At 47.1% G+C, this 10,032-nt stretch overlaps 1 protein-coding gene across 1 annotated transcript in view; it reads right to left on the bottom strand.

Annotated features, from left to right (window-relative positions):
- The window catches only part of Nt5e (5'-nucleotidase ecto), a 47,518-nt gene extending 38,424 nt beyond the window's left edge, over positions 1–9,094 (bottom strand). Inside the window, exon 1 of the mRNA XM_028756194.1 lies at positions 8,673–9,094. Coding sequence (XP_028612027.1) covers positions 8,673–9,017 — 345 coding nt within the window. The 5' untranslated portion in view covers positions 9,018–9,094. The remainder of the gene's footprint in view (positions 1–8,672) is intronic.
- Between the last annotated feature and the right edge of the window lie 938 nt (positions 9,095–10,032).

A 10,032-nucleotide genomic window follows, 5' to 3' on the forward strand; every position in this document is an offset into this window, starting at 1 on the left:
AACCCTGTCTCGAAAAACCAAAAAAAAAAAAAAAAGAAAGAAAGAAACAGACAGAGGGCTGGGCAGAAGCTAAGGTGCTGAGAACCCACATGCAGGAGACCACACTCTCTAAACCTAGTTTATAGATGGAGAACCTGCTTCCAAACTCACACAGCTGACAAGTGCAAGAGCTGAGATGTAACACCTGGCTAAGTGTTGAAGCTGGAGTTTAGTACCCGGATGCTTGCCACCATCGCAATTAGAGCTTGAAACAGCAGGCTCCACTCTCAAAAGCGTCTGTGGCCTGACTGTTCCCACCAAAACTCAAATTGAAATTTCATCTCCTTTCTTACCACTGTGTGGTATCAAGAAGTAGAATCTTTAGGAGATGTTGGGTCATAAGTAGATTATTCCCCATACAGTTTAACAGATGAATAGATTACTGGGTTTATCCCAAGAGAGGCTCTGTAATAAAAACCACTTTGGCTGTGTATCTTGCATGAGTCCCTCTCCTCATGTGAGGTCTAACATTGCCTCAGGATCCTGTAAATGAGTTCCTACCAGCAAGGAGGGTGGAACAGCCTGACCTTGAAATTCCCAGAGGTCAGAAATATGAGCTATAGTGCTTCCTCTTTTCCTTATAGAACATCCAGTCTCAGATATTTTATGATAGTAACAGAGAGCCCAAGAGCACAGGGAGAAGCTTAAATAGAAGAACCAGTAGCCCTACATAGGCGTATCAAAGGCTACCTACCCAATACCCTGATGCCACAGGCCCGAGCCCTCATAGACATCTTTGTTTTACACATGTCCTGCTGAGGTGGCTTTGGTTTTGTTTGTTTTGGCCAATGACAGAAGCTCAAGTTATCCGGGAAGAGGAACCTCAACTAAGAAAATGCCTCCATTCAGATAGCCTATAGGCAAGTCTGAGTAATTCAGGACTAGCAAGCCAGTAAGCATCCCTACTCCACGGTTCATGCTTCAGTTCTTGCCTCTAGGTTCCTGCCCTACTTGAGTTCCTGCCTGGACTCCCCTCAGGGATGGACTGTTACCTGGAAGTGTAAGATCAAATAAACTCTTTCTTCCCAAAGTTTCCTTTGTTGGGTCATGGTATTTTGTCACAGCAACAGAAGCCATAACTAAGGCCAGACTCTTGTCTGAGCTACCCCCTACCACAGCATATGAGCAAAGACCCCTCTCCCTGGATGAGCACTGCCAAGCGTGTCTCATCATGAGCTCTTCTGCACCTATGTACCTATGGGGAGGATCACATAGGGTATATATGTGGCTATGGATACAGGTGTTTAATGGCATTAACCAACCTGGTAAGGGGCTGGAGAGATGGCTCAGCAGTTAAGTGCGCTGGCTGCTCTTGTTCTTGTACAGACCCTTGCTTCCGTTTTCATCACCCACAGGGTAGCTAATAGGCACCTGTGGCTCCTGTTCTGGGGGATTTGATACTCTCTTCTGACCTCCACAGGGACCAGGCGCACACCTGGCAAATAGACATACATGCAAGGCAAAACATTCATACAGGAAAGGTAAATAAAGATATAAAAGCAAAGCAGCCTGATAACTGTCCTTAGATGCTAAATGGTAGGGAGAGAACGTAGGCTAGCCAGTGTCACTCACAAAGTCCCCGGTGGTGGTTAAATGAAAAACAACCTTCATAGGCTCACATATTTGAACACTTGGCCCCTCAGTTTGTGGTGTTGTTTGGGAAGATTACAGGACAGAACATTTAAGATAAGGAACCTTTGCTTGAGGTAGGGCTTTGAGTATAGCCCTACCTCACTTTAGTGTTTCTCTCTCTCTCTCTCTCTCTCTCTCTCTCTCTCTCTCTCTCTCTCTCTCTGTTTTGTGTGATCACTCAGCTTTCTTTTTAGCTGCCCAGTCACATGCTTCTCCCACCATTTGGGACTTTCTGTTTGCAACTGTAAGCCCAAACAAAGTCATCTTTCCGTAAGTTGCTTCTGGCCATGGTGTTTTATCACAGCAACAGAAAAATAGCAGACACCCTCTCAGCCATAGTCCAGATTGCGTTCCTATTAAAACTGGCTCTAGTGGCTCCAGCCTTTCAGGTGACCACAGTAGAGCCGTACTGTGCCCCAGGATTGCTGCCTGACCTGCTTCCACCCCCTTCTTACTTTTCTCGTCTATTTCTGTTCATCTTTCCCAAATGATTTCTCCCAGCAGTTGAGGGTTTTTATCTCTAAGTTAATGTATTATTATCATCACTGTTTGAGGGGTGTGTGTGGGGAGGGGAATGACTATCATGGTGAACATGCGTAGGTAAGAAGACAACCTTTTACCTTGCCTTGAGGCAAGCTCGCTCTTCTTCCATGTGATGTGTTCCAGGCTAACCAGCCTGTGAACTTTGGGCCATTATTCTGAGCTCCACATCCCACCACCACTCCATGAAGCCTTTTTCCCTTCTCTGCTCTGCCTCCCCCCCACCCAGCCCCAAGATTAGGGGCTCAAACTCAGGTTATCAACTTACTTTGGATAGCTGAATCACTTTGTTTGTTTGTTTGTTTTGGTTTTGCTTTTTGGCATCAACCAGTTCTCCAATTTTCTGTAACACTATCTAGGTGTCCAACAATTCAGTCCTAACACTGTCTATCTTAACATAGTGCCAACTCCCACAAGTTGTAGGGCTCCATCACACAAAACTGTGCCCACACTAGCACCCAGGCCAGAGACCTGGGCCACCTGTACTTCTTCTTCTTCTTTTTTTTTTTTTTTGTTTTTGTTTTTCGAGACAGGATTTCTCTGTGTAGCCCTGGCTGTCCTGGAACTCACTCTGTAGACCAGGCTGGCCTCGAACTCAGAAACCCGCCTGCCTCTGCCTCCCAAGTGCTGGAACTAAAGGTGTGTCCCACCACTGCCCGGCTGCCACCTGTACTTCTAATGGACTAGTTGTTAGCATTCTGTCTAAACTTCGCCCCCACAGTTACCTGACAACAGCCAGGTCTGCTCCTCCTCACTGTCTGCCCCCCCCCCGCCCCCAACAGCCAGGTAGGCCTGGCCCACTATAAAAGGGACTGCTTGCCCCCTCCTCTCTCTCTTGCACTCTTGTTCTTGATCTCTTAATCCCTCTGTCCCCTCGCCCCTTCCCCCTTTCCCTTCCTCCTCTTTCCACATGCTCATGGCTGGCCTCTACTTCTCTTCTCTGTCTCTCTGTCCCTCTCTCTCCCTCTACTACCCTCTTTAACTATCCTCCCCATGCCCTGAATAAACTCTTTTCTATACTATACTGTCCTGTGGCTGCTCCCTCATGGGGAAGGGATGCCTCAGCATGGGCCCGCTGAGACATCCTCTCCCCCCATACCTCACCACACACACCCATAGAACATATTCTCCTTTTCTTTATTTTTTATAAACACATCACTAGTTACAAATCAGAGGTCCCCACGACCCCATTCTCCCATTGGACAATTACCTAGAGGAATTCATGGAACTTCAAAAGTTATCATTACTAGTTTATTATACATCTAGGAACAGCCAAATGGAACGAATGTCCAGGGCAAGGCACAGAGCATAGGACAGACAGAGTCTCTGTGCCCTTTCAGGCACCCCACCCTACGAATGTCCAGGGCAAGGCACAGAGCATAGGACAGACAGAGTCTCTGTGCCCTTTCAGGCACCCCACCCTACAGAAACTCCAGGTACTCAGCAACTGCAGAGCTCATCAAATTCTACTTTTAAGAGCCTGTCAGACCTTAATCTCCAGTCCCACCCCACTTTCTTGCAGGTGGGTGGATGAGGTCAGAAATTCCAACTCTCTAACCCTCCAATCTAAGCATTAGGTACGTCCCAGCACTGGGCTCCACCCTGAGACTATCTAGAGCCCTAGTTCAAAAGCAACTTCATTAGCTTAAACTATTAGCCTCAGCTATTACCAAAGGGGCTCATTATGAATAACAAAAGACATTCTCCGCCACTTTGGAAACTCCTGCTTAAAGAGCAAGGGGCCTGCCAATACCTTCCCCTGAGAGGTCACGCTGATTGCTATGACAAAGGAGCTTAAACTTCTCCTAGGTCTGCGACGCCTATCTCAGCCTTATCTCAGTTTCATGTTGGTCCAGGCCTCCACACCTGTGCCCGTCATTGAACAGAAGCATCTTACAGCATCAAACCATTTCTCAGGACCGCACATCTTTAGAGAAGAGCCTCGGGGATATGAGGCTTCAGCCCCTCATTAACCTGGTGACTGGAGAGGGAACTGACAAGCAGTTCTCTCTCACAGGCTGGTATCCTAAAAGGCAGAGAGAGCCTTGGCGGTTTGCACTTTAAAATAGCAAATTGTTCCATAAACTTTCTAGAACACAGGCCAAAACAGACAGACAAACATGATTTTTTTTTTATTAAATCCAATGAAGAGTTTCTGTTCTAAGAGGCACAGAGCTGAACATTGGCAGGCATAGCTGCATCATCAAATTTCTGTCTAAAATTGACCCTACATCAATAGTTAGAGTGCTTCTAAATAAAGCAAAATCCAATGAAAAAAGAAAAGAAAAATCTGCAAACATGACATCAGATGACAAGGAAATCCAAAAGATTCACAAACTTACTTATCAAAAGAAACTTTTGATATGTCTAGTTATTAGAAAAACACAAGCTACTGACAAGCTGGATAGGTAACAATGTGGGCTGAGGAGATGGCTCAGCAGTTAAGAGCATTTGCTACTCTTGCTGGGGACAGGAATTTGGTGTCCAGCATTCACATTAGATGGCTAACAGTTTCCCGTAACTCCATTTCCAGAGGATCTGGCTTCCACAGGCACCAGTACACATCTGGTACACATACATAAAAAGAAAAATATCTTTCTTTTTAAGAAGCAGTAATGATACAGAGGTTCATGCTCTTGTCTGGGTGTCAGCTGAGGAGCAAAGCAGTGGGTGTTAAGCCATCTAGAAGGCAACTGGCCATCCCTTGTGAAAGGTAGAACTAAGCATACACATTGTGACCAGTAACTTTGCACTTGAATATGAAAATCTTCACACTGGAATCAGCAGAAGACATCTGGAACAGCTGAATTTGCGAGGCAGGGGGATTGATTAGAGGCCATCTCCAAATTGACCAGAGAATGATGTGTGAAGAGGTCACCATGCACCTAGATACACAGGGGCACTGCACATGTAGAATGGGGCGGAAAAATCATAAAAACAAGGTTGCCGTGGTGGACTGAATGAGAATAGTCCATAGACTATTATGTTTGAATCCATGGTCCCCAGTTGGCAGAATTGTTTTGGGAAGATTAGAAGGTGTGGCCTTGTTGGAGATGTGTCATTGGAGGAGGGCTTTGAGGTTTCAAAAGACACACACAATTCCCAGTGAGCCCCTCTCTGTCTGCCTCCTACTTGTGGATCAAGATGAGAGCTCCCAGTTTGTTCCTGATACCATGCCTTTGCTCTGCCATCATGGACTCTGACCCTCTATAATCGTAGGCCTAGTTAAATGCTTTCTTTAATAAGTTGCCTTAGTCATGGTATTTTGTCACAGCAATAGAAAAGTAACCAAGATAGGAACACAGAAGTAGCATTTGGGAGGCGGAGGCAGGAGGATCAGAGGTTCAGGGACATCCTCTACCACACGGCATGTTCAAGATCAGTTTAGGATATCTGAGAACTTAAAAAGAAAAAAAAATTCTGAAGGGAACAGTCTAGACAGTGGTACTTAGAACAGATGGTAGAGGAAAGGCTCACGTAAATGACAGCTGTCATGTCCTCTTCCTCCCGAATCCGAGATAGAGAACTAAGCTAAGGATTTCTCACTGTACCTTGTCCATAGGCTGGGAAATATCTCTCCCAGTTAAGGAATATGAAGCTCAGAAAAAAAACAGGCCAAAAAGAAGAAGAAAAAAAGAGAATCCCCAAGCAACTGAGTTTTCTCATGCTCTTTTCCTGTCTTCCTTTCTCCTAGTTTCTAAAGAAAAAAAATACTCAGAACTGTGCTTTCCAGACCTCTGAGCTGGTTTGTGCAACAGCTTGGTCCGTCTCCTCCTCATACCTCAGGGCACATTAGTCTTTCCACTAGGATAGACAGCTGTACTATGTGGCTGCTTCTGTTACCTTCTCTCAGTTTCTGCCTAGCAGAAGAACCCAAAGGTTCTGCTCATCCTGGTCCTCCATAGCCATCAGAACATCTCTCAGGGGTGCAGCAGGTCTAGAGAGCACAAACTGTCTTGGAGCCTCCTGCTCTAGTTTCCAAGGCTACACTGGCTTCCATTTACAGGGAACTGGAAATATCCCTCTACAGCAGCAGTTCACTCTGACCTGGGTCTCCAACATCCCAGAATCAAGATACAACAGGCAACTGAGATAGGGGACTTTTATAACAGAAAATCACCAGGCTCCCAAGGTTTAGTAAAATATAAGCAACACAGCAGTGTAGACCCCCTGTGAGATAGGAAGGCTGCAGAGCAGAACCATATGCTGCAGCATGGAAAGCTAAGGTCCATGCAGGTCAAATTATGTGTATTAAACCCACCCACAACTCACCCCACACATCGGAAAGCAGACCTACAGACTTCGTTATCCCCTCTTCTCCCACTCTTGACATCAGCCAATGTAGCTTACTTTTCCTCAGGCCCCACTTCAATGGCTTTGACAGAAATTTGTAAGAAAGCAATTCCATCCCACAGAAAGTTTTTTTTTTTTTTTTAAGTTTTTTTTTCGAGACAAGGTTTCTCTGTAGTCCTGGCTGTCCTGGAACTCACTCTGTAGACCAGGCTGGCCTTGAACTCAGAAATCCACCTGCCTCTGCCTCCCAAGTGCTGGGATTAAAGGCGTGCACCACCACTGCCACAGAAAGTATTCTAAACATTCAAGGGTAATGGGCTCTGACTTGTAGTCTATTGTTGTGGCCTCATCTAAGGACACAGAGAGCTCATTCTGTCTTAAAGATATATATTTTTTTAACTAAGGATTATTTACCTGACTGAGAAGAGTGTTAGAAAAAGAAAATTCTGTAAAGTTGTGGTTTATACATGAAATCAAAACAAACTCAGACGGTGTTTATCCTATCCTTCTGGGAGGAAGTAGAGACGAGAGCTAGTTAAGCATCCAATTTTGTAAATGTTTGTATTGCCTTACTGCTTGCAAAGCTTCAAGCAGGTCTAGCTGTGGAAAAAGAAAGCGAGAGGCTGCAGAGTTCTTGAGGCTGGAGATGCTTCTGCCTAGCAGCTGCCGAACACTGCCTTCCCCTGTTAACTCTGGAGGCTTAAGGACCATTAGAGCCGCCCTTGCATTGAGAGTCCCTAAGCCAATATTCAGTAGGAAGGGAGTTCTCACCCTTCTCTGACCTCTGAGCTGTTCCTGTACACAGTGGGCAGTCTGCCTTCCGCACCTTACTTTCCCTTCCACACCCTCTGGTTTCACAGAGTTCTGAGAATCCGCCCTGTTATTTCTCTTGCAAAGTCCTTAAGGGTTTTTTTTTTTTTTTTTTTTTTTTTTTGTTGATACTGTTGTCTCTGATTTTTTTCCCCTACAACAGGGCAGAATCTTTTCCCCTACAACGGGGCAGAATCTTTTCCCCTAGGCATCAACACTGGGTTGAATGTGAGTGGTGGCTCAATTAATTTTTACATCTCAGTTATGCTTTACTTGATTATTTTTTACCCCTTCTCAACAAGCAAGGTATCACCTCCAACAGAGTATTGGGAAGTGAGGACTAATCTCCCCCACTCTGTGTATGTGTGTATGTGTATTTGTGTGTGTGTGCACATGTGTGCCTGTCTGTCTGTCTGTCTCCCTAGTCCCCTTCCTTCTTCCTTTTGAGACAGGATCTCGTGCTAGGCTGGCCTCTCTTTTGTAACCAAGGATGACTCTGAACTTCGCATCCTCCAGCCTTTACCAGGCCTGCCCTGCAAACCTAGTTTGAACAATGCCAGGGATCAAATCCAGGTCCTCTGGAGTTCTAAGCAAGCACGCTTGCTGTATCTTCAGCCCCCTTATCTCTCCAGTTAGGCTTTCAGAAGAATCTCTACATTCAAGTAGGTTTTCTTGAGCCCCTGAAATCCCAGCTTTTCCGCATTTCGGTTCTCTCTGACATTTCCTTTTTACTTGCTCCTTTGAGGCAGTGCCTGGGAGCGGCAAGAACTAACAGTTACAGAGATTATATTATGTGCACACAGTGCTTTGAGGTCAATATTCTTCTTCCCATTTTATAGAAGATTTGGTCACCGAGGCCTAATAAATAACTAGTATAAGGTCACAGAAAAGTAGCTATACTGTAAATCGACCTAAGGAGGTGAGTTCATTGTGCTCGGATTTTAGAGCCAATCGGATGTGTTTTCCTCCTTGGGGGCTAGTGACCTAAATAGTTTTGACCCGATTTCCTTTCAGTAAAGTAAGGAGGAGGCATTTTTTGGAAGATCGAGCAGATGGGAGGAGATGTGGCGGAGACTGAGATGGCTCTCCAGCCCTTGATAATTTTCAGTGCTACTACGTGTTCGAGCTGAAGCACCCTGTAGGGTCCCTCTTCTAATAGTCTCAGCCCGCTACAGGACCCCAATAACATCAGTTTAAGAAAATGATCTAACGGACGCCCGTCTGCATCCTTACTGCCTGGGTCGAGTTCCACCTGCACATCTTTGAGAACTATCTGTGCTGGGCCACTAGCGAGTTCTCCAATCTCTCTCTCTCTCTCTCTGATTTTGGGACTCCTACCCCGGGAGCCTTCTCCTTACCATGGCATCGTAGCCCAGAAGGTTCATGAAGTGTGCCACTTCCAGGCCTTTGTAAACGGTGAACCAGATAGTGCCCTGGTACTGGTCGCCGGCATCCAAAAACAGCACGTTGGGTTCTTCCTTGCGGATCTGCTGCACCTTGGTGAAGAGCCGGGCCACGCCGCCCACGCACAGGCTAGCGTTGAGACACTTGGTGGAGTCATCGCTGGTCTGTTCTAGCCGGCTGTGTAGGTCGTTTGTGTGCAGGATTGTGAGCTCCCAGGCTCTGGCTGTGGGCCACAGTGGTAACAGAGCATTCAGTGCGAGAAGCAGCCACTTGGGTGCCGTAGCGGCCGCGGGACGCATGGCTGGCTAGAGCGCGTTGAGCGGGTCGACTGGCCCGGAGCCCGGTGAGCACCGGCCACCCGAGACTCTACTAAGCTGCGAGGTGGACTAGGGCGGGGCGGGGCCAGATCCGCCTCCTCCAGCCCCAGGCCCTCCCGCCGGCAGACGCACTCACCGAGTCACCCGATACGACCCTGGCACCCTAGGCACCCGGGAGCTACCGGCCTAGCACACGCGGCCCGCAGGGAACAGAGAGGAGGTTGTTCGCGTGGTGAGAGAACACGTCGGAGAGGCTGAGTGCCTCAGTCCCTGGGCGCCAGTGACAACTGCAGGGGCCGCGTCCCCGAGCCTCACTCTCGATGGCACCGATTTCTCTAGAAGAGTGTACAGCTGCTCCTGTTGCTCTGTGGCTCATCGCCACAGAAAGGGGGCGGAAAGGAACGTGAGAGAGAGAGAGAGGGGTCCAGAGCCCGCTCGGGAAGAGCTCTGTGAGGTTGCCTAGGTGGGACCGGGATACACCACGGGCCGAGAAGCTACATAGGTTTGAGGATGCAATGGAGCCACGTTCGTTGTTCTCAGGAGCCAAGCAATCTTTGGGATCCAGCCTTTCATTTATCTACCATGGAAACCTTAGTGTTAAGACCCCGGCGGCGGCACACCGCCAGCTCTGAAAGCTAAGGCGGATCCAAGGGGGGTAAACCCCTGACAGCTGCGCAAGGGCAAGCTTTTGTGGTGTGTGTGTGGTGTGTGTGTGTGTGTGTATGTGTAAAGCTTTTAGCAGTAATAGTGGGAATCCATATTTGTTATGAACAAATCATTAAATACAAATCGCCGCAGCACAAATTTCCTGTCTAATGGATTAATCCTGAATTTGAATGAAGTATAACCAATAAGCTAGCAGTTCTGAGAAAGGAAAGAATATTAGTGTGGTTCTCGGGTGTTCTGCTCATTATATAGAAGTTATTTAACGCCCACACATCTCCAGAATGCACCAGGTCAGCGTTGTTACACACACACACACACACACACACACACA

Source organism: Grammomys surdaster, unplaced genomic scaffold (genome assembly GCF_004785775.1).
Source record: "Grammomys surdaster isolate TR1022 unplaced genomic scaffold, NIH_TR_1.0 126113, whole genome shotgun sequence".
NCBI lineage: Eukaryota > Metazoa > Chordata > Mammalia > Rodentia > Muridae > Grammomys > Grammomys surdaster.